Source organism: Somniosus microcephalus, chromosome 5 (assembly GCF_052327205.1).
Source record: "Somniosus microcephalus isolate GS21.2 chromosome 5, FLI_Smic_1.0, whole genome shotgun sequence".
Classification (NCBI taxonomy): Eukaryota; Metazoa; Chordata; class Chondrichthyes; order Squaliformes; family Somniosidae; genus Somniosus; species Somniosus microcephalus.
Genome location: NC_140991.1, coordinates 250152387 through 250180058, shown reverse-complemented (window position 1 = coordinate 250180058; position 27672 = coordinate 250152387). Strand labels below are relative to the sequence as shown.

Below are 27672 nucleotides of genomic sequence, written 5' to 3'. Positions count from 1 at the left end.
TTTGATCAAGTCCCTGAAGTTGGACTTGAACCCATAACCATCTGACACAGAGGCGAGAGTGCTAGCACTGAACCAGGGCTGACACCTGTAAGCAAATAACAAATAATGTATATTCATTTTAAATAAATTGATGAAACCCCAGTCAGTATTTATTTGCCTGTAAAATGACCGAACAATCACATGTTTTCCTGATTCAAACAGAAAGCACGTTATCATGACCGGATTTTTAGATTACAGTATATTCTTCAGACATGAATGGCCATAAATGTTATGACTGTGCACAGCAGAACTAACTGTGAGCACTTCACATGCAAATCACAATTCGCGATCATCAGTGGTCAAATAGCGGTTTATGTTGCATACAACATTTTGAAAGGCTGCCATTACTGCTATTTTAGCTTTTTTTTGCTACCTAAACACATGATGCATTTCATGTTAAAATGTCAATTATTTGTTATTATTGTGCATCAAATTCATGACTGTTGTGCTCACTTTCTCCTCCAAATGGCAATGTTCCTTCCTAAGTCAACTAAATAATAAACAGAAATGTAACTGTGCTTTTGCATCTCTGTTCTGTATGCAAAATATCATGGACGAGGTTTTGCAATTTAGGACACCTTTAACTTTAACCAGTATTATTAAACTCTCAAATATGCATTGATTACCATCTGCAGCACAAGAACAACATCGAGTTGGACAAAATAAAAGGAAGCTGCTTATATAGTATCAAGAGTGTTTTTTGCAATCAAAATAGAAGATAAAAGTGTAAGCTTTTTTGAATACTTCACTATAGCAAGGTCTCTGGGGATATCAGCAGTAGTCTGGGGGAGACCCTGCAGACTTGTTCTTTATGCCTTTTGGGCTGTCAACCCCTTCTGTGGGTTAAAGCTCATTTTCCATGGTTGCTACACCAATTGTCCCTTCTCTCAGAAATCTCTGCCCTTAGATAATGTCTATTGCATTTTTGAAAACTAACAAATGGTGTAACCATTGAACAATGCTACTGGTAAAGTATTCAGCAAAAAAAAATCTACAGCAAAATATAAGTAGTTTTCCTGCTGTGGATTGGCATCACAAATCCTTTAGTATGGTGTTAGACAGTCACTGACATCCCAGACTAGCCCACAGCTTTATTAAAAAGAGAGAGAGGTGGGTGTTGTAATAACGCGTGGGCTTGAGTACATCTTGGAGAGACAGCTCCGAGAATTGTTCCAAACAAAATCAATTGCTCGGTCAAGCTGGTATCTAGATTTGCTATGGATCAGGAAGCACTAAAAAGGTACGGTCCTAAAAAATCCGATTAAAACCAAATGACCAGTTAATTGATCAAATTTGAATGTATTTAATGGAGAAGTTAAAATATATTTAGTTTACTTATTACACAATACAGTTTGTGATGATGTACTTGCTAATTGGGGGGGGGGAAACAAGTTATGTTCACTTTATTGTAATTCAGAGCATTTTCTCCTGAAAAAACATCTTGCAGTATTTTTCATATGCATATTTTTAGTGTGGTAATATGAACAGATTCCTCTAAAGGTTAGCTTGATTAAAAGTAAAAAAAAAAAATCAAATTGTTTGAAGGCATTTTCTTCCCTCACAATTGCATTTAAAATGTACATCTTTCAAAAGGATGTGGTAGGTGTTTGCCTTGTGTTATTTTTGTAAAATCACAGCTTTAAATTGCTTTTTCTGTGTATGCTACTTGCTGTGTTGCATTCATAATATCCAATGCAGAAGAAAGGTCCTTTGCGCAAAAAGAAATTGAGTCTTCCACAATAATGTTGTTATGCAGTGTGTGTTGAGACAAATTATGGCAACGAACAGGTGATAATTTAGCATGATTATTGATTGGCAGCTTAGCAGAAATAATTAATCATTATGAGGGAAGTATTTATTATAAGCAAAATAACTTGTAACGTAACGTAAGACTGATTTTAAATATGTCTGAAATACAATAAGAAAGAAGAGTAGCTCAGAAATGTTGCGGCCAAAAATAAAAGCTGTGATAAACTGTCATGGCTTATTTTGTTTCATGTGTTAACCATTATTATGATTTTTTTTAATGTACATGGCTCTAATATTGTTGCCATATAAACAAGGGCAGGTCCTTGACACGTATTGCATAGGAACAATTTTACGAATGTGTGCTCCTGGCGCATATTCTTGCCCTCCAGCAACACAGGCACACTCCCCACAACTTTCCGTCCATGGATTTCCCAATATGCACTCCAGTGGGTGAGGCTCCCCATCGGAAGTAAAATTTCATGCAATCGGTCCTTGTGTCTCTTAATAATGTTCATAATAAATAAAACCTTTTTCTGTACAGTTAGTTTTCAACAATAACACAAATATTTGCATCTTTCTGGATTGTATGCAGGAATAAGAATTGCAGTGTCTTTTCAGTTTTATACTAATCAACTGGTTCACTTTCCGCAGTGGGGTATTGTCTGTGGAATGGATAGGTTCAAGTGAAGCATTTGGTAAATTAAAATGCTCAAACCATTGGTGGAAAACCTTTATAATTTAGGAATATATTTCGATTAGTGGACTTAGAAAAATGATTTCTGTAAAAAAAATATACTTCTGTTGCTGGTTTAAAGGATGGGTGGACTCTCTAGATTAGTACATTTATCGGAGTTTTTAAAAAAAAAATACAAACATTGAGAGTAATGAAGTGTTGCTGTAGATTGCAGAGAGGAATATGTATTACACCACCATAATTGGTACTCTGAAATGCAGCATTTGACAAGCTGTGGGCAGAGGTGTCTTTTACAGGATGAATCCAGTTACAAACATAACCATGAATGGGGGCGTCATCATTCTGTCTCTGCTGAAAAATGTCAAGCAGCACAGATCGCAGGCTCTGCAGCAAACAGGCCCAAGTGTTGCTATGGTTTGCAGTTGATCGATGATTATTAAACTGAACAGCCTCCTATAGCCATACTATTGGATTGCTGCAGAACTGCTCCATCTGTTGGTGGAAGTGGGACATTTCTTTTTCATCAGGCTTGAACATGCTGTTAGACTACATTTATTTGAAACTACACAGTCTCTTTCCTCTCATCCTCAAAAAAATCACTTGACCCATTTGTTGGTTTTGTATCTTTGGAAACTTAAATGATTTAATCATAAATCTCAACTGTGGGGAAAATAAGCTAATCCAATGCCATCTCTTCAAATTGTATATTTAATCTGCTTTACATTGATTACTTTTTAAGTCGCAGGAATGACCTGTGGTAACAACACTCATATAGCCACCCTATTACATTGTAATGGATGGTAATAGATCAGGCAGTAAACTGTTGTTACCAGAAAAGTGCAAGTGTGGGATTTTCCTGCTTCTGAACACCATTTGCACTACAGACCTTTGGCATTGAGGACTCGTGGAAGGGTTAAAAAGTGGGTGAGGCGACTTACTGGCCAGAGGTCGGTTCATTCCCCGCCGGCGTAATTTTCTCTTCGCTGACTTTCAAGTTGGCCGAGGCTCCCGCTATAGGCAGCAGAGTGGCCAGAAGAGTTTCATTTTTTGACTCTTCGGGAGGATTTCTTGCTGGGCCAGGTGAAGCAGCAGTGCTCCTCTGGGCCCTGGAAGGAATCCTTGGGCTTCCCCGCCCCTGTCTTCCCTCTCCCGCCACACTGGCATATTTTTGATAACTCATCTCAGCACTTATTTTATGCCCGGGACCGTTCCCTTGCATCCCTGGTGGTGTCTGGCTCCTGACCCAATTCATGCTCCTGTCCACTGGCCTTGACGTCATTCCCACCGGCATCAGGCAGAAGGTCCTGATGTGAAATATTAAAATGAGGCCCAGCAGTTAAACTCGGCCGAGCCTCGCTTCCTTTCCGAATCCCAGGTACGGCCCCCACGCATCAATCCCACCCCAAGTAAAAAACGACCCTCATGTGCAAAATGATTGTCAAATTGGCTGATAAATGATATTACTAAGAATTTAAGAAATTAAAGAATTCCTTTCCATTCACCAGAATGACGTGTATTGTTTGATCAATTAAACACATTCAGGTCAATTCTGATTCTAAAGTCAATGAAGAGTAATATTAGGCTGGGTATAAATGTGGTGTTCCACCCAATCCCGTGGGTTTCCCACCCGGCAAGTTAGGTCAAAATTACCCCCAAAGAAATAAGTGTCTGAATTTTTGATTTAGCCACCTGGGTTGTCGCTAATATTCCACATCCTCCAAAGAAACCCTAATTTTGCACACAACTTAAAAAAAAAATTCAGACCCTGAAAACACATTTTCAGTTACTACAAGGAACTAAATTCTGGAGCTCTGATGGAAGTATTACATGCCCAAAACGCCTCTTCCCCTTTACAGATGCTGACTGACCTGCTATGTATTTCCAGCATTTTAATGATAGATTTCCAACATTTGTAGTTTTTCCTTTTTATATCTATATGACAAAATTGATCATTTTAATTCTAGATTCTGGAAAACACACGTCTTCATGACTTGAACTTTTAACTCTGTATACAAGTTTTGATTTTACAAAAAAAAAATCCATCAGGACTGTGAATTGGGAAATTGCAGGTGTACTTCTATGGTTTCCATCTACAGTATTAAAATTAGATGAAAGATTATGTCCCGGCAGGTGAGGCTCTATGCCACGAGTGCAATTTCATAAAATCGGCTCAATAATCTTTAATCCAATGTGTCAAAAATGATATGAAATTGTGTACCGTGAGGTTTTGTTTTATAACCATTATAAAGATAATGTCTTGAAAGCAAACAATTTTTGTACACTAATACTCATTTAAATATGATTTACTGTATATCCCTGTAACCTTAATACTGTTGTTTAAATGCAGGAAAAGCAAAAGAATTTGATTTCTTAACTTAATTTTGTTTTAGTAGAATCCCATGAATCTAGACGAAAAGGAAAATCAAATGCAGTTAAAGGTGTAAAGCGGAAGAAAGTTGTGGCTGAAAACGTGACAAAGAAAATCCCCAAATCACCTGTGAAAACGCTGTTACAGTTTTGTAATGATGGACAAAATGTGGGGGCAGCCTTTTCTGTTGGTGGTGTTCCAACTGCTTCTACACTATTAAAAAAAGAACACTTGCTTGTCCAAAATGGAGGGCTGGAGAGAGAAAGAGAAATTGAGCAAGAATGTTCGCAAGACCTAAACCTTGTGTATGAGGCAACTGAAGCTAGAGCTGGCAGGTCAATGCAGAAAAAGATTGTGGCAACGCAGCACTCAGTTGAGCCATGCAACAGATCCCCAAATTGGGGAGCTCAACAGCTAGAAACCGATGCTACACTGAAATTGCTAGTGTCAGAGAATCCTCCCTCACTACCCTACAGGCATCCTCAACATCTTTCTTTACTACGTGAACATTGGATCATTAAAGCTGAGAGCAGTACAAATGGGAGCTCTCCTTCTTATGCAACTACTGCTTTGGATGTCTTATTGAAAGCTATGGAGCCAGAACTAAAAACTCTATCGAAGGTAAAATTCTCTGTAGCTGAGTCGGAGTCAAGAAAATCAGATATCACTGTTGGAACCCAGAGACAGTCAAGTGGAATATCAACAGTTACTGCACAGCCCCTAAATCAAACTTCAGTATGTAAATCTGAATTTGCTACAGGCTCACAGTACTGTTCAAATGTTACTCAGATTGTGCCCACATCAGGGAATAGAGAGCAAGCACATGTTCAGCCTACATCTCACTTACACCACCAGCAAACTCGATTTGTTTCACAAGCTGCACAACAAAATCAACAGTATGCCTTATCTCAGCGGTTTAACGGATCACCAACACACCAGCAGAGCCAAGGAAAACACCATTTTCAACCAACGTACAACTTAACCGTGACTTCTTTAGGTCATTCTCAGACCCCTGTCATGCCACATGGGCTACATCAAAGTCAGATTGTGGTCCATCCAAATCAGTCAATGGCAGCTAACTCACTTAATTGTGTTCAAGTGGGCTCTGGTTATAAGCAGCTCCAGGTGACACCAATTGTCAACTCTGGGACGGACCAAGTGTCCGATAGTCTACTTAAGGACCAGAAGCCTAAAAAACAAGGGAAGTATATTTGTGAGTATTGTAACCGAGCTTGTGCGAAACCTAGCGTTCTCCAAAAACACATTCGATCACATACTGGTGAACGACCCTACCCTTGTGTTACATGTAGGTTTTCATTTAAGACTAAAAGTAATTTATATAAGCACAAAAAGTCCCATGCACATGCTATCAAACTTGGTCTTGTTTTCAGATCAGAGAGCAGCAGTACATCAGTGTCACAGGAATCTGACCGAGCACTTAGTAATCATTCAGATGTAGAGGAAAGTGGTGAAAGTGAGGCTGAATCCACATCTGAAGAAAAATCTTTTGACCAAAAGCACTTTGAACTGGAAGTTGCGCAAATAACCGGCAATGTGTCTGATTCAGAAACACCAACGTTCCCTAGGAGCCTCATGTCATCCGACAAACTAGTAAATAAAGCCGTTGGTTATGATGCTTGTGAGCGTGCGACCCTGCATAAATCCTCTGAGCCAAAAGTTACAGCTGCTTTACCTAAAGTGGTAGTTTACCCTGTGAATGTTTCCCCCTTAAGGGCTGATAGTCCAAAGGTGACAGACACAGCTCCAGAACCAGCCACTGCACAGCGGCACACAAATCCACAGACTGCTAAGATGGAGTCAAGCTCCGCTTGGATGTCTTCACTGAAGAAGCAAGATACTGAGTGCAAGCAGCAGGTAGAAATGAGCCCACAAGAAGAAGAAAAGCCTCAATCGGTAACCGCACATGCACAACTTCAAAGACAGCAGGCCACTGATTTTTGTCAGCAGCAAGGGAAGTATCATTTAAGCCCACGAAGTTTAGGGAGCACAGACTCTGGCTATTTTTCTCGTTCAGAGAGTGCAGATCAACAGATGAGTCCACTAAGTCCTTACATTAAGTCAATGTCCACTACCGAAGTTGATCCCAACAAGAGCAGTTTGCCTTGTCCACCTCATAACAACCAAGTTATGGCCACTGTTTTACAGATGAGCTCAATCGAAAAACCATCAAAATTAACAGCTCCTGTTCGTACTCAGATAGCAACAAAAACACTTGAAGAACGTATTTCCAAGTTGATATCGGACAATGAAGCAGTAGTAGATGATAAGCAGCTGGATAGTGTAAAACCAAGAAGAACATCTCTTTCGAGGAGAGGGAGTATAGACTCACCAAAACCATATACATTTAAAGATTCATTCCAGTTTGATCTACGGCCACTTCATTCTGGAAGGAGAACAAGCTCCAGTTCTGATATACCCAAGTCCCCCTTTACACCTACTGACAAGTCGAAGCAAGTGTTTCTTTTATCAGTTCCTCCTCCATTTCCTTCTCTTGATTGTTTACCAATTACTAGAAGTAACTCAATGCCGACTACTCCAGCATACTCCGCCATACCTGCAAATACAGTGCCTGCAGCACACCCACTGCGAGAGAGTCAGTCATTTGACGATAAAATTGGGGGTTCATTTAGCGATGATGTCTTTGTTCCCGGGCCACCTACACCTCTACATCTTGCCCATCCCCGAACCCTTGTCAGACAGACTGCAGTAGAGGATTCATCAACTAGTGAAGGGCAGAGCTTTGCTTCCACACGCTCTATGGATGAAGGTTGCCACAGGAGTAACATGGCTGCAGGGCTTTTGATGCCAAGAAGTAAATCATTTGAGCATGGGTTGCGTATGCAGGAAAAAGTGAAAAAATCACAAGGGCGGGGTTCAATGTATGAATGTGAAACTTGCCGAAACAGATACAGAAAGTTGGAGAACTTTGAAAATCACAAGAAATTCTACTGTTCGGAGCTCCATGGGCCAAAACTTAAACCAACAATCACAAAAGATTCAGAACATGAAGCGGCATCACGCCGCATTCCGCCACAATTGCTACATTACAGGGTAATAGGAACAACAGGTGTGCTCCAGCAACCACCTAAGATAAGGAAAAGGAGGAAAATTAAAAGCATTGGTGATGATGATGAGGCGTTACCCAGTGAAGGCACTGGGACAAAAACTGTAAATAAGGAGTCTTTATCAGATCAGATAAGTGCTGCTGTCTATAGTATGTCTCACAGGGGCAATGCAGGCGGCGGCACCCACCCGGCAAGTGTCAGTATGAAGAGTTTACAAGGACAACATTTTCGGACGAGCAGCATGGAACATACCCTGGAGGCTCCAGTGTCTTTTAGCAATGAAATGCAAACCAAACCATTTCACTGTCCATTGCAAGAAAGAGGAGAGTTAAGTAGGACCAGCAGTGGAGTGTCTGTAATCCAACACACAAACTCTTTGAGTAGGCCCAGTTCATTTGAGCAATCCGAATCTGTTGATAGAATTTCTCCTGGTCCTGTGCAAGAAAAGGAAACCCACGACGAAACTATGCAGCTTTCTGTATTTGTGAGCAGTAAAGAAGATGCTTGTTGCCAAGCCGCAGTTTCCCAACAGCAATCTAAAACTTCTGGGATATCGAGAGCAGCAACACGTGAAACTTCGAGATCATCACCTGCTGATCGCACTCCACTACAGCAGTTAAGACTGGTGCGTCAACATAACATCCAGGTCCCTGAGATTTTGGTCACAGAGGAACCAGACCGGGAACAGGACACGCAAGAAAATGAACAAGAAAAGGTGACAGAAAAATTTAATTGGCCTCAGCGAAGTGAGACACTTTCAAAGCTACCAACAGAGAAGCTCCCACCAAAAAAGAAAAGAATCCGCTTGGCTGAGATGGAACATTCATCTGGTGAATCCAGCTTTGATTCAACATTGTCAAAGAGTTTTAGTCGGGACAGCAGTTTGTCTTGTTCTAGTTTCTCAGCTTCTTTTGATAGGGAGGATGCGCCTAGGATTGAGAGTCCTTCAACAAAGGTGGAAGCAATTAGTACATCATCTGAGCTGGCACTGCTTAGTCGCTCAAATACACTTGGTGTTCCCAATCCACACTACAGAGAAATGAGACGTGCTGCGTCTGAACATTGTAGTTGTGTGCCATCATCTATGGAAGCCACTGCAGGAATTCGTAGCAAGTCATTTGATTGTAGTATCATTTCAACATCAAGATCTACATCACCTGATGTTTCTATGGAAATGATTTCAACCATGGCTTCTGGAATAATAGCTTCTGGCTCTCTCTCACTTATTGAAAGGAGAAGAGGTCCTCTTTTACGACAAATGTCTTTGAGCATTGGCCCAGATATTCCTCAACCTTCGGTTTTGCCTTCCAATTTATTCCAACAAAATCTGACTCTGCAGGTAACTGCCCTGCCGCAACTCAAAAGCTCCTTATCCCGTAGATCTTCTCCTGTACCCTTTTTAACTTCACAACATCAGTTGTCTTGCGTGGCACAAGTTCGGCACATAGTACAGCATGAGCCACAGTCTTCAATACAAGATGTAAATGTGAACAATCAAATCCATGTTAAACAACCTTTAGTCCAAGCATCTCCTGCTCAGAAGCCCACGTCATGTCTAGTTCCACAAGAAAACCTAAAGGCACTGCCTGCAAAAATAACAGTAGCTCACATAGCCCAACAGAAACTGTGTCCAATTATATCTCTTCCTTCTGCAACTCAAAGTAATATATTTGCTCCTAAATATCAGCTTCAATTTGTTCAGAAACAGCCCTGCCAACCATATTTCCTTCCTAATGTTACATCCCAACTGCCAGTTATTCCCCTATCTATTCCTGTTACTCCAGAATCAACTGGGGTAACTTCAAATATTTCGTCCCAGTCACTGGAGATCATCTCAAATTTGTATTTAGTCCCTCCGGTCCAACATGTCCATTCTGGCCAGTTGTCCGGTCAGGTACAGCCTCTAGCTTCTCTGGCCATGCCAGTTGGAATCCAGAGTAGGAAACCTGCTTATAATGCTGCTACCCTTACAACATTGCCACAGATTTTGGTCACACAAGACCAAACAAACCAGCCATCTATAGTGATTTGTAAACTTGATACAGTAAATTCAACCACTGATGAGGAAATGTCTTCAGGATCAAAGGATTATCTGGAAGCCCAACAAAGTAAAATAAACTCCGAAATTAAGATGCCTGCTATTTCTGAAAATTGTAATTCCCCTAATGAAAGCAGAAGTTCACTTGTACCGAGTGGTTTGAAAATGCCATCAAGCGGTCTACTTGCACAAGAAACTACAGGAAGTAGTAAACGCTTGCTGTCACCGGCAAACAGTTTAGATATTGCAATGGAAAAACACCAGAAACGGGTTAAGGATGAAAATGGATCTGCAAGTACTGGTCATGTGACACCAGTACAGTCACAGAGCATGAAATCTGTTGAAACTAATAAGCTTAAGAAGCCCATGTTAGTGAGGCAGCTTTGCACAACAGATCAGATTGAAGGCGCATTGCCTGTTGAGCAAGAAGGTACCCTGAAATACAGCCCTCAAACCTTAGAACGCAACAGCTCACCATCAAAGTCGCTTCATGAGGTGCCAGTATCTTGCCAGGGTAGACCTCCGGTAGTTTCAAGAGAGGTTTTGGAGTCTGACAGTGCAAAACATTCTCCCTCCCCTTCAAGCAGCATTATTCGAAAGTCACCCATAACTGTATCCTCTAGTTCTCCACAAGCGCATACCACTTTGTTGAAGTCACTCACTAATACTCAGGGTAATAAGTCACCGTCGAGTAATGACCAAATGCATCCAGCAAGCAACCAAGGCCGAATAAAAGTGGGAGCTTCCTTTCCAGTCACAAGTACACGAGATGTACAACGTGCAACACTTCCAACTCTGAAGACTTCAACAAGTTTTAGTTGGTGTTATCTGTCAAAGCTCAAGCCTTTACATATACAGCAAATGGACAAAAAAGTCTCTGCATATGCTACTTGGCCTGTCAGCCCATACAATCCCAATCCACTGGGTCTACCAACTAAAGTTGCACTTGGTCTTCTCAATTCAAAGCAGAAGAACAAAAAAGTGATGTACACACAAGCAAAAACCACCCTGCTTCATTCTGGCATATTGGTACCTTCAAGCAAGTGGAAAGCTGATAAGTCCAAGGTATTACAAATTATTTTAATAGACCATTGAATCTCTTATGGCCTTGCTAACAGTTGGGCAGAGGAAATTGTTTTAACTATGCTTGTTATAACCAGCCAAAATGGAGGCAGACCTAGGTTATTCACGCCACCAGTTCAGAGAGGAAGACGTGAGTATGGTTACATAGAAACATAGAGATAGGAACAGGAGTAGGCCATTCGGCCCTTCGAGCCTGCTCCGCCATTCAATGAGATCATGGCTGATCTTCATCTGAGATCTTAGCTGATCTTACCAGTTCAGTACCCCGTCCCCGCCTTTTCTCCGTAACCCTTAATCCCCTTAGCCTTCAGAAATATATCCAATTCTCTCTTGAAAATATTTATTGAATTAGCCTTCACAGCCCTCTGTGGCAGGGAATTCCACAGGCTCACCACTCTTTGAGTGAAGAAATTCTTCCTCATCTCTGTTTTAAATGATTTGCCTGCTATTTTTAGACTGTGGCCCCTGGTTCTGTGCTCCCCTGCCATTGGAAACATTCTCTCTGAATTCAGCCTGTCCAGGCCTGCCATAATTTTATATGTTTCGATGAGATCCCCTCTCAATCTTCTAAACTCCAGTGAGTACAAGCCCAAACTATTCAATCTCTCCTCGTAGGTCATTCCCGCCATTCCAGGTATCAGCCTGGTGAATCGCCGCTGCACTCTTTCCATGGCAAGAACATCCTTCCGCAGATGGGGCGACCAAAACTGTACACAATACTCCAGATGCGGTCTCACCAGCACCTTGTACAGCTGTAGTAAGGTATCCCTATTCCTATACTCGAACCCCCTTGATATGAAGGCCAACATACCATTTGCCTTCTTAATCGCCTGTTGCACCTGCATGCTCTCCTTCAGTGACTGGTGCACAAGAACACCCAGGTCCCTCTGCACTTCCCCATCTCCCAATCTATTGCCATTTAGATAATAATCTACCCTCCTGTTTTTACCCCCAAAGTGGATAACCTCGCATTTATCCACATTATAGTGCATCTGCCACGTATCCGCCCATTCCCCCAACCTGTCCAAATCGCACTGTAGCCTCCTGACATCCTCATCAGAGCCCACCCCTCCTCCTAGTTTAGTGTCGTCAGCGAATTTGGAAATATTGCATCCAATTCCCTGATCCAGATCATTTATATATATTGTGAACAGCTGGGGTCCCAGGACAGATCCTTGCGGCACCCCGCTGGTCACTGCCTGCCACTCCGAAAACGAGCCGTTTATTCCAACTCTCTGTTTTCTATCCGCCAGCCAGTTCTCTATCCACGTTAATACTTTGCCCCCAATCCCATGAGCCTTAATTTTGCATGATAATCTTTTGTGTGGAACCTTATCGAAGGCTTTCTGGAAGTCAAGGTACACCACATCCACTGGCTCTCCCCCATCTATTTTACCAGTTACTTCCTCAAAAAATTCCAGCAGATTAGTCAAACACGATTTACCCTTTGTAAATCCATGTTGACTCTGTCCGATCCTTTCCCCATTTGTCAAGTGCTCCGCTATTTTATCCTTAATAATGGACTCTAGCATTTTGCCCACAACCGATGTAAGGCTTACTGGTCTATAATTCCCTGCTTTCTCTCTACCCCCCTTTTTAAATATTGGGGTAACATTAGCTACCCTCCAATCCACGGGTACTGTTCCCGAGTCAATGGAGTTCCGGAAGATGATCCTTAGAGCATCTGCTATCTCCAGGGCCACCTCCTTAAGTACCCTAGGATGTAGTTTATCAGGCCCCGGGGATTTGTCGGCCTTCAGTCCCCTCAACTTACCCAACACCATATCCCTAGAGATACTAATTTCTGTCAGCTCCTCCCTCTCATTAGTCCCTATGTTTGCCGATATTCCTGGGAGGTTATTTGTGTCCTCCTTTGTGAATACAGAACCAAAGTATGAGTTTAATTGGTCTGCCATTTCCTTATTCTCCATTATATATTCTCCCGAATCGGACTGCAAGGGACCGACTTGGGATTTTACCAGTCTTTTCCTCCTGATATACCGATAAAAGCTTTTGCAGTCTGTCTTTATGTTTGCTGCAAGTTTACTTTCGTATTCTATTTTCCCCTTCCTGATTAATCCCTTTGTCCTCTTTTGCTGTATCCTGTACTGCCCCCAATCTTCCGGTCTGGTGCTTTTTTTTGCCAGTTGATATGCCCTTTTTTTTGATTTTATGCTGTCCCTAATTTCCCTCGTTATCCACGGTTGAGCCACCTTTTTAGGTTTATTTTTATGCCAAACCGGTATAAACATGTTCTGGAATTCTTCCATTCTATCTTTGAATGCTTGCCATTGTCTATCCACTGTCAATCCCCCCAGAAACACCACCCAATCAATCTTACCCAATTCCCGTCTCATACCCTCGTAATTCCCTTTATTTAAGTTCTGGACCTTAGTCTCTGATTCAATTTCCTCACTCTCCATCTCGACTGAGAGCTCGATCATATTATGATCGCTCTGACCCAAGGGGCCTCGTACAAGAAGATTGTTGATAAGTCCCTTCTCATTGCACAATACCCAGTCTAAAATGGCCTGATCTCGAGTCGGCTCCTCGACATATTGGTCCAGATAACCGTCCCGAAAACATTCCAGGAATTCCTCCTCCTCAGAATTTTTACTAATTTGGGTAGTCCAATCAATATGTAAATTAAAGTCACCCATGATGACAGCTGTGCTCTTATCGCACGCTTCTCTAATTTCCCTTTTTATGCCTTCCCTCACCTCCATATTACTATTTGGAGGCCTATATATCACACCCACTAACGTTTTCCTCCCCTTGCTATTTCTCATTTCTACCCATACAGATTCCGTTTCATCCGAGTTAATATCCTTCCTTTCCATTGCATTAATCCCCTCCTTTACCAGCAATGCTACCCCACCTCCCCTACCTTTTTGCCGATCCTTCCTAAATATTGTATATCCCTGGATGTTAAGTTCCCAGCCTTGCCCACCCTGCAGCCACGTTTCTGTAATCCCAATCAAATCATACTTGTTTACCTCTATTTCCACAACTAATTCATCCACCTTGTTCCTAATGCTTCTAGCATTAAGATACAAAGCCTTCAGGCTTGCTTTTTTCACACTCTCATTATGAATTAGTTTGGCCCTTTGTGTTTCTCTCCTTTGCTTATTGCTTCTCACCTTTCTACCATCTATTTCTGACTTCATATGACTTCCCTCTTTTCCACTATCTAGGTTCCCATCCCCCTGCCAAATTAGTTTAAATCCTCCCGAACCGCCCTAGAAAATATTACCCCGAGGACATCGGCTCCCTCACAGTTCAGGTGTAGACCGTCCCCTTGGTACAGGTCACTCCTCCCCAAGAACTGGTTCCAATGCCTCAAGAATTTAAATCCCTCTCCCTTGCACCACTGCTCAAGCCACGTATTTAGCTTATCTATCTTACTCTCTCTAAACTTATTAGCTCGTGGCACTGGTAGCAATCCAGAGATTACTACCTTTGAGGTCCTACTTTTCAATTTAGCTCCTAACTCCCTAAATTCAGCTTGTAGGACCTCCTCCCTCTTTTTACCTACATCGTTGGTACCTACATGTACCACGACAACTGGCTGATCCCCCTCCCCCTTCAGAATGCTCTGCACCCGCTCCGAGACATCCTTGACCCTTGCACCAGGGAGGCAACATACCATCTTGGAGTCTCGGTCTCGGCCACAGAAACTCCTATCTATCCCCCTTACAATTGAATCCCCTATCACTATAGCCCTATCCCTTTTTTTCCCACCCTTCTGTGCAGCAGAGCCAGTCATGGTGCCCTGAACCTGGCTGCTGGTGCCTTCCCCTGATAAGTCATCTCCCCCAACAGTACCCAAAACGGTAAACCTGTTTTGGAGGGAGATGACCGCAGGTGACTCCTGCACTACCTTCCTGCCTTTACCCTGCCTTTTGGTCACCCATTTACTGTCTGAGCTAGCCTTTACCTGCGGTGTGACCAACTCACTGAATGTGCTATCCACAACATCCTCAGCATCGCGTATGCTCCAGAGTGAGTCCATTCGCAGCTCCAGCGCCGCCATGCGGTCTGCTAGGAGCTGCAGCTGGACACACTTCCTGCACACATAGTTGTCAGGGACAGTGTCCCTGATTTCCCACATGGCACAGGAGAAGCATGACACGGGTCCGAGCTGCCCTTCCATGACTTAACCCTTACAATACCCTTTTATTTACTACGATTTAGCTTAACTATTGAATTCTACTTAGAATAAGTTTGTGAAAGTACTCACCAACCAGTCACCTACCTGTTTTCTGGTGTTGTATTTTCACTGCCGCCTCCTGTCCTGGAACCTTCTCCACCTAGGTTAGGCTCCTGAAATAAAATAAATTGAACCTACCTTTTCAACTTCCCCTAACCCCTAAAAGGTTAGAGGAGGTGGAAGGGTGGTTCTTAATGAATACTTTGTGTCTGTCTTCACAAAAGAGAGCGATGATGCAGACATTGTAGTTGAGGAGGAATGTGAAATATTAGATGAGATAAACATAGTGAGAGAGGACGTATTAAGGGGTTTAGCATCTTTGAAAGTAGATAAATCGCCAGGCTCAGATGAGATGTATCCCAGGCTGTTAAGTGAAGCAAGGGTGGAAATAGAGCAGGCTGATTAGTTCTATTTCCAGGCAAAATGCAAAAGAATGTGACTTCTAGTACTGCTTTAGCATCAGTCTTCACTTGGAAACAGGCAACACATTTCTTTGTTTATAAATAAAAGTTGGTGATCTGCTGCAACTACTCCCTCAAAATTGTGTTTTGTACTATTACAGAATCACCTCTCTAAATCCTTTCTACTTCACTTTTTAAAAGCAATTCTTTCACAAGTAGCAATTTCTTACCTCTAACTGTTGTTAGCTGTTAATTAACTGTTCAGTACTAGAACTAGAGAAGTGTCAGCTAATACACCACTACCCTCTTCTCTCTAAGCCTTCCTTTTTATGAAGGTTTTTAACTTCACACCTGGATCGTGGCTCTTTGCATTCCATATTGCAATGCTGGTGCAGACCATAGATTTTGGTATCTGCTTCAGCTGCGAAGGAGCACTGTTTTGAGCACTGTATGCTCTGTCCTGCCCCATACAGGCATTTGTCTGATCTAGCCAACAATGTCCAAACTCTCCATTTCAAGGCAGACCTCAGTTAGAAAATGTGGGCACAGTAATGTCTAGGTAGAGACTGAAGCAGTCCTTTGAGTTAGGAGGTAGGACACATAGGATGATGACCATTCAGGCAAAATTCCTTTAAATATAACAACTATGTTGCAGCAGAAATGGGTGACATTTTCTATTCCCAGTGACAACAACAACATGCATTAATATAGTGACCCTGGAGCACATCATTGAACACTGCCCTCAGGAAATTCGCAGGCAGCCTACAAGATACCCACACTGTTACACCGGAAACTTTGGATATCTGACTTAGATATTGATACTTAATTTGGTTTTTGTTACGAAAGAAGAAGCAGCGCCTTTAACTTGGTAAAACATACCAAGGTTGGTGTTGAGCCACATTACAGAATTGCCTGGGCAGTTCATTGGAGCTCCTGCAACTTAAAAAAATATTTTTGAATAGAATTGTTTTAATGTTGATTGTTTTCTCCTAAGCAAGGAGGAAACGGGTAACTTATTTGATCTGGAAAGGGTGTTGCTGAGGCAAGTTGTGAGACTATTCATATTACTGCCAGCATGGTTGCTGAATAACTCTGCAAATATAAAGTGAATAATCTCAGCGGCCAGTTAAGATGCATTCCGAGGATCCTTAATGAAATAAGGGAGGAAATTGCAAAACTCTGGCACATCTATAGATATGTGAAGAGAAAAAGATTGGTAAAGTCAAGTGTAGGTCCCTTGCAGTCAGAATCAATGAATTTATAATGGGGAACAAAGACATGGCTGACCAATTAAATACATACTTTGGTTCTGTCTTCACAAAGGAAGACACAAATAAACTCCCAGAGATGTCGGGGAACATAGGGTCTAATGAGAGGGAGGAACTGAATGAAATCAGTATTTGTAGGGAAATAGTGTTAGGGAAATTGACGGGATTGAATGCCGATAAATCCCCAGGGCCTGATAATCTACATCCTAGGGTACGTAAGGAAGTGGCCCTAGAAATAGTAGATGCATTGCTGGTCATCTTCCAAAATTCTATAGACTCTAGAACAGTTCCCATGGATTGGCGGGTAGCTATTGTAACCCCACTATTTAAAAAAGGTGGTAGAGAAAAAACGGGGAATTATAGACTGGTAAGCCTGACATCGGTAGTGGGGAAAATGCTAGAGTCCATTATAAAAGATGTAATAGCCGAGCACTTGGAAAACAGTGACAGGATCGGACAAAGTCAACATGGATTTACAAAAGGTAAATCATGCTTGACTAATCTACTGGAATTTTTTGAGTATGTAACTGGTAGAATAGATAAGGGAGAACCAGTGGATGTGGTGTATTTGGACTTTCAGAAGGCTTTCGATAAGGTCCCGCATAAGAGACTAGCATGCAAAGTTAAAGCACATGGGATTGGGGGTAAGGTACTGACTTGGATAGAAAACTGGTTGGCAGACGGGAAGCAAAGAGTTGGAATAAACGGGTCTTTTTCCGAGTGGCAGGCAGTGACTAGTGGGCTACCTCAGGGATCGGTGCTAGGACCCCAGTTATTCACAATATATATTAATGATCTAGACGAGGGAACTAGATGTAATATCTCCAAGTTTGCAGATGACACAAAGCTGGGTGGGCGTGTGTGCTGTGAGGAGGATGCAGAGAAACTCCAGTACAATTTGGACAGGTTGGGCGATTGGGCAGATACATGGCAGATGCATTATAATGTGGATAAATGCGAGATTATCCACTTTGGTGGCAAAAACTGGAAGGCAGATTATTATATGAACGGCAATAGATTGGGAAAAGGGGACGTGCAATGAGACCTGGGTGTCCTTGTGCACCAGTTGCTGAAGGTAAGCATGCAGGTGCAGCAGGCGGTTAAGAAGGCAAATGTTATGTTGGCCTTCATAGCGAGAGGATTCGAGTACAGGAGCAAGGATGTCTTTCTGCAGTTGTACAGGGCCTTGGTGAGACCACACCTTGAGTATTGTGTGCAGTTTTGGTCACCTTATTTGAGGAAGGATGTTCTTGCCATGGAGGGAGTGCAGGGAAGATTCACCAGACTGATACCTGGGATGGCAGGAATGACGTATGAAGAGAGATTGGGTCGATTAGGTTTATATTCGCTAGAGTTTAGAAGAATGAGAGGGGATCTCATTGAAACTTTTAAAATTCTAACAGGACTAGATGCAGGAAGGCTGTTCCCGCTGGCAGGGAGTCCAGAACCAGGGGTCACAGTCTAAGGATAAGGGGTAAGCCATTTAGGACAGAGATGAGGAGGAACTTCTTCACCCAGAGAGTGGTGAACCTGTGGAATTCTCTACCACAGAAGACAGTTGAGGCCAATACATTAAAGATATTCAAGAAGGAGTTAGATATATTTCTTAAGGCTAAGGGGATCAAGGGATATGGGGAGAAGGCAGGGACAGGGTACTGAGTTTGGATGATCAGCCATGATCGCATTGAATGGCTGAGCAGGCTCGAGGGGCCGAATGGCCTACTCCTGCTCCTATTTTCTATGTTTCTAAATCTTCCAGAAATCACCGAATATTGGAGGTGTCTGGGGACTGGAGAAAGGCAGATGTTAGGCCTATTTTTAAAACAGGTAGCAGAAGTGACCCTGGCCAGTGAGTTTGCCATCCATTGTGGGTAAATTATAAAAACCCTTATTAAAGATAAGATCATGGAGCATCTGAACAGAAATAATATCATAAAAGATTCATGAAGGGGACGTCTTGCCGATCTAATTTACTGGTTTTCTTTGCGGGGGAGTGACAAAGGAGCTTTAGAGGGGTAAGGCAGTGGATGTGGTGTACTTGGATTTCAGTAAGGCCTTTGATACAGTCCCTCTGGAAAGGCTGGTACTGAAATTAAAGAAAGCGAGATCAGTGGAAATATTTTACAATGGATATGTAATTAGTTGACTGATAGAACCCAGGGGGTGGTGGTACAGGGATTATCATCAGCCTTGGAGACTATTGAGTGGGCCCCCACAGGGGTCTGTTTTGGGACCTCTTTTTAATATCTTAAGAAATTATCTTGAGCTCGGAGTTACAAGAGAATGGCTAGATTTGCAGCTGATACAAAGCTAATTAAGCTGGTAGACTCCAAAACTAAACAGGATAAGCTACAGGAGGATTTGAATATACTTCAGATTTGAGCAGACAGGTGACAGATGAAATTTAAGATAGAGAAATGCAAAGTGCTTAACATGGGGACAATAAATCCAGGAAGGGACTGTTACTTAAATGGAAAGAAAATAAAGTGCATGGAAAACAAAAGAGATCGAGGGGTCCTATTTGACAATAAATTGAAAGCTATCACAATGAGTAAAGCAAATCAGTTGTTGGGATGTATTAAAAGGTCAAAATTGAGCCAAAATAGTGAGGTAATCGTGCCACTTTACAAATCATTGGTGCGACCTCACTTAGAATACTGTGTGCAGTTCTGGTTGCCACAGTACAAAAAGGATATTGCGGCTATTGAAAGGATACAGAAGAGAGCAACCAGAATGATTGAGGGGCTGGAGGGATTGGATTATGAAGAGCGATTATGTAAATTGGGCATATCCTCACTGGAAAAGAGATGGTTGAGAAGTGATATGATTGCTGTTTTTAGAATTCTAAAGGGAGTAGATAATGTAGACCATGACAAGCTGCTGCACCTTGTCCAGAACAGTAGAACCAGAAGTCAGGCCTGTGCTTGAAAGGGGTTAAATTCAAAACTAATCTGCAGAAACAGTGAGCGAGTGGTCAATCTATGGAACAGTCTCCCTAGGAAAACTGTGGCATCAAGTAATATTGATTCATTCAAATGCAAATTAGGTAGATTTCTTGCAGAAATAATATTTTGGATACAGTATATAAGTAATTTGAGACATGACGTGGTAATTATAGCATGTTTGGGAGCAACAGGTGACTTTGGACCTATGGTTCCCAAAGTTCTCCACCACTGGGGTTTTCCTCACCTCACATCTAGGTCTGTTATGGACTAATTGATAGAGATTAATTGCCATGATTAGTTAACAACTCCATTAACGTTGTATCATGCGACCACCAGAATGGTAGAAGGCAAACTAGATGAACCTTGGTCTTTTTTTCATCTAGCAATTCCTATGTTCCTAACACGAAAATTAGCCTCCAGCTGCTGTTTTGCTGTCGCTCACCCCAAAAGTTCCAGAGTGGGATCACCTTATACCGGGCATCATGATTAAAGCACAGTACAATGAGGCACTGCAATAAAGACATATTTCTGCTATATTAATGCCTTAATTTTTAAAGCCCAGGAAATTTATTAGTAATTGTAAGGTTTCATTTGTACTAGTTTACTAGCAGTAATAAATCTTATTAGGTGTAGTAGGGTTTGTTAATTATTAATTAATAAAAATTAATTAATTAAGACTCAATAAAGATGGCAGGGCAGGTGATGTGTTGTGACTGCAGTATGTGGGAGCTCCCGGAGACCAGTGTGATCCAGGACAAACACGTCTGCGGTAAGTGTCTGCGGCTTGAGGAGCTTCAGCTTAGAGTTGATGAGCTGGAGGCCGAGCTGTGGACTCTGCGATGCACCAGGGAGGGGGAAAGTTACCTGGACACTTTATTCCAGGAGGCAGTCACACCCCTTAGGATAGGGTCTTCTGATTTGGTCAGTGGTCAGGGACAGGCGGATGTGACTGCGAGTGAGGCAGGTATGGGGACCTAGGAGGTGGAGGAGCCTCGGCCTTTGCAATTGTCCAACAGGTTTGAGGTTCTTGCAGCCTGCATGGATGAAAGCGGTGGCTGCAGGGTTGATGAGCAAACTGACCATGGCACCAAGGTACAGGAAGCCATTCAAGCAGGGGGAGTTAATAGGAATGTAGTAGTAATTGGGGACAGTGTAGTCAGGGGGATAGATACAGTTCTCTGCAGCCAAGAGCGAGAGTCCAGACGGCTGTGTTGCCTGCCCGGTGCCAGGGTTCGGGACATCTGCTCAGGGCTGGAGAGGAACTTGCAGTGGGAGGGGGAGGAGCCAGTGGTCGTGGTCCATGTAGGTACCAACAACATAAGTAGAACTAGGAAAGAGGTTCTGCTGAGAGCGTATGAGCAGCTAGGGGCTAAATTAAAAAGCAGAACCTCAAGGGTAATAATGCCCTGAGCCACGAGCAAATTGGCACATGGTAAATAAAATTAGAGAGATGAATGCGTGGCTCAAAGACTGGTGTGGGAGATATGGGTTTCAATTCCTGGGGCACTGGCACCAGTACTGGGGAAAGTGGGATCAGTATCGTTGGGACGGTCTTCACCTGAACCGTGCTGGGACCAGTGTTCTGGCGAGTTGTATAACTAGGGCAGTAGAGAGGGGTCATGGGATCAAATTTGGGAAGATGTGGTAATTCAAAGATTAGAGACAAGGCAATAGAGAAAGGTATTAATATGGGAAATGATAAACAGACTGTGACAGGAAGGGATAGAGAGTGCAGATCTAAGAGTAAATCAACAGATAAGGCTAGAGGTTACAAAAATAATAAAAGGACAAAGCTAAAGGCGCTGCACCTGAATGCACATAGCATTCAAAACAAAACAGATGAACTGATAGCGCAAATAGAAATAAATAAATATGATCTGATAGCCATTACAGAAACATGGCTGCAGGATGACATAGATTGGGACCTGAATATTGAAGGGTACATAACATTTAGGAAGGTGGGAAAAGGTGGAGGGGTGGCTCTGTTAATTAATGATGGTATTAGCACAATAGAGAGGGATGACCTAAGTTCAGGAAACCAGGATGTAGAAGCGGTTTGGGTAGAAATGAGAAATAATAAAGGCAAGAAGTCACTTGTGGGAGTGGTGTACAGGCCCCCTAACAGTAACCATATGGTAGGATGGAGTATAAAGGAAGAAATAATGGGAGCTTGTCAGAAGGGTACGGCAATAATCATGGGGGATTTTAATCTGCATATAGACTGGAAAAATCAGATGGGCAAAGGTAGCATAGATGAGGAGTTCATGGAATGTTTTCAGGATAGTTTCTTACAACAGCACGTTCTGGAGCCAACTAGAGAGCAGGCTATACTAGACCTGGTATTGAGCAACGAGATAGGATTAATTAATGACCTCATAGTGAAGGCGCCCCTAGGTAGCAGCGATCATAATATGATTGAATTTTACATTCAGTTTGAGAGAGAGGAGTGGGTCCAAGACTAGTAATTTAAATAAGGGCAATTATGAGGGCATGAAAGCAGAGCTAGCTAAAGTGAACTGGCAAATTAGGTTAAGGGATAGGTCAATAGAGTTGCAGTGGCAGACATTTAAGGGAATATTTCAAAATACGCAGAATATATACATTCCAATAAGAAAAAAATTCCAAGGGGAGGACTCACCATCCGTGGTTAACTAAAAAAGTTAAAGATAGTATTAAACTTAAAGAAAAAGCATATAATTGTGCAAAAATGGGTGGCAGGTCAGAAGATTGGACAGAATATAAAAAACAGCTAAGAATGACTAAAAGATTAATAAGGAGAGAAAAATTAGAGTATGAGAGAAAGCTAGCTAGAAATATAAAAACAGATAGTAAGAGTTTCTATAGATATTTTAAAAAGAAAAGAGCTAAGAAAGTGAGCGTTGGTCCTATAAAAAGTGAGTCTGGGGAATTAATAATGGAAAATAAGGAGATAGCAGTTGAATTGAACAGGTATTTTGCATCGGTCTTCACTATAGAGGATACAAGTAACATCCCAGAAATAGCTGTAAATCAGGAAATGGAAGGGAGGGAGGAACTCAAGAAAATTACAATCACCAGGGAAGTGGTACTGAGCAAATTGTTGGCGCTGCGGGCTGACAAGTCCCCAGGTCTTGATGGACTTCATCCTAGGGTCTTAAAAGAAGTGGCTAGAAAGATAATGATGCGTTGGTTTTAATTTTCCAAAATTCCCTAGATTCGGGGAAGGTTCCATTAGATTGGAAAATAGCGAATGTAACTCCTTTATTCAAAAAGGGAGGGAGACAGAAAGCAGGAAACTACAGGCCAGTTATCCTAACATCTGTCATAGGGAAGATGTTAGAAGCTATTATTAAAGACGTTATAGCAGGGCATTTAGAAAAGTTCAAAGTAATCAGGCAGAGTCAACATGGTTTTGTGCAAGGGAAATCATGTTTAACCAATTTATTGGAGTTCTTTGAGGAAGTAACATGTGCTGTGGATAAAGGGGAACCGGTGGATGTATTGTACTTAGATTTCCAGAAGGCATTTGATAATAATAATTCAACTTTTTATTGTCATTGCACAAGTACATGAACAACGAAATGTGATCTTGCAAGCTCCCATGAGTCCAGTACAAATAACATTAACATTAAACATAAATAGCACCGTCCTGGGAGAAGCAAAGCCGCTGCGTCTGTGCGCGCCGCCATTCCATTTCCACCATTCATCCTGTCCGACAATCTTCAGCCCAACGCCCGGGCCTGCTCACCAGCTGCCCCCCCCCGGGGCTCCTTCCGTGACCTTCTCACCAACCGCCCCTCCTCGGGGCTCCTTCTGTGACCTTCTGCACCTGGTCTTCCCTGATGGTCACCCCTCCAGGTACTTGATGCGCTATCAATTACTCATAAAAGACTGAGAGTTAAGAGAGGCTTTTATTAACAAAAGAATGAAGGTCTGACTCGAGTGGTCGACCGGTCCAGAATACAAAGGGCTGGGGAGCAGTCACCTTTATACTAGGACTTGTGGGAGGAGTCAGCCGAGGCATGTCCAGGCATGTACACAGTGGAATACAAACAGTGGTTTACCACAGTACTAACCAGGCCTGGCTCTGCTTAGCTTCCAAGCCTTGCCAGTGACCCTGTCCCTAGTCCCAGGAACAGGAGCCACATCAAAGGTTGTTGCAGAAAGTAAAAGCTCATGGTGTAGGGGGTAACGTATTGGCATGGATAGAAGATTGGCTAGCTAATAGGAAACAGAGAGTAGGCATAAATGGGTCATTTTCTGATTGGCAAGATGTAATGAGTGGTGTGCCACAGGGATCAGTGCTGGGGCCTCAACTTTTTACAATTTATATAAATGACTTGGATGAAGGGACCGAAGGTATGGTTGCTAAATTTGCTGATGACATAACGATAGTTGGGAAAGTAAATTGTGAAGAGGACATAAGGAGGCTACAGAGGGATATAGATAAGTTAAGTGAATGGGCAAAGATCTGGCAAATGGAGTATAATGTGGGAAAATGTGAAGTTGTCCATTTTGGCAGGAAGAATACAAAAGAAGCATATTATCTAAATGGTGAGAGATTGCCGAGCTCTGAGATGCAGAGGGATCTGGATGTCCTAGTGCATGAATCGCAAAAGGTTACCATGCAGGTACAGCAAGTAATTAGGAAAGCTAATAGAATGTTATCATTTATTGCGAGGGGAATTGAATACAAAAGTAGGGAGGTTATGCTTCAGTTATACAGGGCATTGGTGAGACCACATCTGGAGTACTGTGTACAGTATTGGTCTCTTTATTTAAGGAAGGATGTAAATGCATTGGAAGCAGTTCAGAGAAGGTTTACTAGACTAATACCTAGACTGGGCAGGTTGTCTTATAAGGAAAGGTTGGACAGGCTAGGCTTGTATCTACTGGAGTTTAGAAGAATAAGAGGTGACTTGATTGAAACATATAAGATCCTAAGGGGTCTGGAAAGGGTGGATGTGGAGAGGATGTTTCCTCTTGTGGGAGAATCTAGAACTAGGGGTCACTGTTTAAAAATAAGGGGTCGCCCATTTAAGACAGAGATGAGAAATTTTTTCTCAGAGGGTCGTGAGTCTTTGGAACTCTCTTTCTCAGAGGGCGGTGGAAGCAGAGTCTGAATATTTTTAAGGCAGAGGTAGATAGATTCTTGGTAAGCAAGGGGGTGAAAAGTTATTGGGGGTAGGCGGGAATGTGGAGTAATCGGATCAGCCAGGATCTTATTGAATGGCGGAGCAGGCTCAAAGGGCCGAGTGGCCTACTCCTGCTCCTAATTCGAATGTTCGTATGTAATTTGTTGCTTTACCTTTTTCAGTTTTGTCTCATACACTACCTCCTAGAGGGAATTATGTGACCGGAATGGAGGTTTTTTATTGGCTCGGTGCTCTAGATGCATGCAATAAATTATTTAAGACATCCTAAATTACTTAATGAGATTGGTGGCTATTTAATGTTCAGTTAAGGGACTTGTTACCCTTCCTGAAAACTGAATAAAGGAACCAAGGCCCTAATAGAGAGAGAAGCTGACTGTGATGTCCACATGCTGAGTCTGTTGCCTAGGGAGTTGGGTACAGGAACTATTTGTGCTGAGTTCACTAACCTATAAATGAGTTGTCAATGGTTTACAATCATATTTTTGCTCGTCCACAGTCATCTGGCTAATGTTCTAATCTTGTAGGCGAAATGTGTTGGAGATTATATGGAAGATCAGATGCACAAGTATTGCTCTCTTTGAGACTCTAAATATAAATTCATTATCAGTTTAGATAGTTACCTGAAAATACTGAGTGTGCAGACAAGTATTTTGCAAAAGGAAAGTATCATAGCAATAGAATCTGCAATAGTATCTCAAACAAAAGCCTCCCACTTCTTGAATTCACTGGGATGCATAATAAGCACAGTCATTTTTACATCATGCACTGTCTCATCATGAATTGCATCACTTTAATAATTGTTAATGAAAATAGGAGTATCCTGATGCACTTATAGAATTGGAAACATTTATCTCTACTTTCTGTCTCCTTCCACCCAACCAATACCATCCCGTGTCACAAGTTAACCTCCAATTCCTTGCACTCTCATTTTTGTTCATCTTTTGTGTAGAACCTTATCAAATGCCTTCTGGAAGTCTATATAGACAGCATCCATTGACACTCCCCTGTCCACTTTGTTAATAACCTCCTCAAAAATTCAACTAGATTAGTCAGACATGATCTACCCTTCACAAATCCATGCTAACTCTCTTTGATCATATCACACTTGTTCAAATGCTCAGTCACTCTGTCCCTGATAGATTTCAGTAACTTTCCCGCAATGACGTTAAACTGACAGATTTGTAGTTTCCTGGTTTCTCCCTTCTTCCTGTGTTAAACAATGGAGTGAATCTAGAGAGCTTTGGAAAATTGCGACTAACATATCTGCAATTTCCTACCTTTCTCTTTTAATACCCTAGGGTGGAAGCCATCAGTTCCTGGAGATTTGTCTACCTTTTAGTCCCATTATTTTCTCCATTACCATTTAAAAAAATATTAAATCCACTAAGTTCCTCCCCTTGACTTGCTTTCCCTTGATTTCAAAATTTTCATCCTTGTTTTCATATCCCTCCATGGCCTCGCTCCTCCCTATCTCTGTAATCTCCTTCAGCCCCACAACCCCCTGAGAAAGCTGTGCTCCTCAAATTCTGTCCTCTTGAGCATCCCTGATTATAATCACTCAACCATTGGTGGCCGTGCCTTCAGCTACCTGGGCCCTAAGCTCTGGAACTCCCTCCTTAAACCTCTCTGCCTCTCTACCTCGCTTTCCTCCTTTAAGACGCCCCTTAAAATCTACCTCTTTGACCAAGCTTTTGGTCATCTGCCCTAATTTCTTATGTGGCTCGGTGTCAATTTTTTATCTTATTACACACCTGTGAAGTGCCTTGGGATGTTAAAGGCGCTATATAAATACAAGTTCTTGTTGTATTCTTTTAACAAGTCTGCCATTTGCTTGTTAATCTATCATCTGCATCTGTCTTTAATGGACCCACATTCTCCCATACCACTCTCTCAATATATTTATAAAAACTTTTACTGTTAGCTTTGATATCTATCACAAGTTTTTGTTCATACTCCCTTTTTGCACCTCTTATTACTTTCTTTTTATCCCTTTGTTGTTTGCCAACGCTCTCCATATCTGCTGGATTTTAACTATTCTTTGCATTTGTGTAAGCCTTTTCATTAGTTTAATACTTTTTCTTGCCTTGTTTGTTGACCATGGTTGCTGAACTGCACAAGTGGAACTTTTGCCTTTTTGGGGTATGTACTGTTTTGTATTGTACCAAATACTTCTTTGAATACTTCCCTCTGTCCTTAGGTTTACCCATTAACTGCTCAGCCCACTTTACTGTGGTTAATTTATTTCTCATCCCTTTGAAGTTTGCATTATTTAATTTTAAAAGATTGGTTTGTGACTCTTGCTTCTCCCTCTCAAACCTAATATAAAATTCAATCATATTATGGTCACTATTCAATATCAAATTCAATCATTATTATTGTTGCTACTGTATATAGAAAATGTCTTTCTCTTCTGTAATTACTGCTGAATAAGTTAATTGTTTGTTTTGGACAGGCACTGATCAGTCGAACACCTGCAATCAGTGAACACATCGATAAGGACAAGTATGAAAATCAAGAAGTTAGTGATCCCGATAAAGAGCATGCTGCAATTGAACCCAGGCGAATCAGGATCTTCGATGGGGGGCAAGTTTATATTTAAAACATTTTTTCTTTATACCAGTAAAAAATAAGGATAACTAAAGCAGAGTGGTAAAGT

The 27672-nt window shown here is 41.9% G+C and overlaps 1 protein-coding gene across 1 annotated transcript in view; it reads left to right on the top strand.

Annotated features, from left to right (window-relative positions):
• hivep1 (HIVEP zinc finger 1) overlaps nucleotides 1–27672 on the top strand; it is a 130103-nt gene that overhangs the window by 35284 nt on the left and 67147 nt on the right. The window contains exons 3-4 of the mRNA XM_085989388.1: nucleotides 4873–11039; nucleotides 27469–27599. Coding sequence (XP_085845514.1) covers nucleotides 4873–11039; nucleotides 27469–27599 — 6298 coding nt within the window. The remainder of the gene's footprint in view (nucleotides 1–4872; nucleotides 11040–27468; nucleotides 27600–27672) is intronic.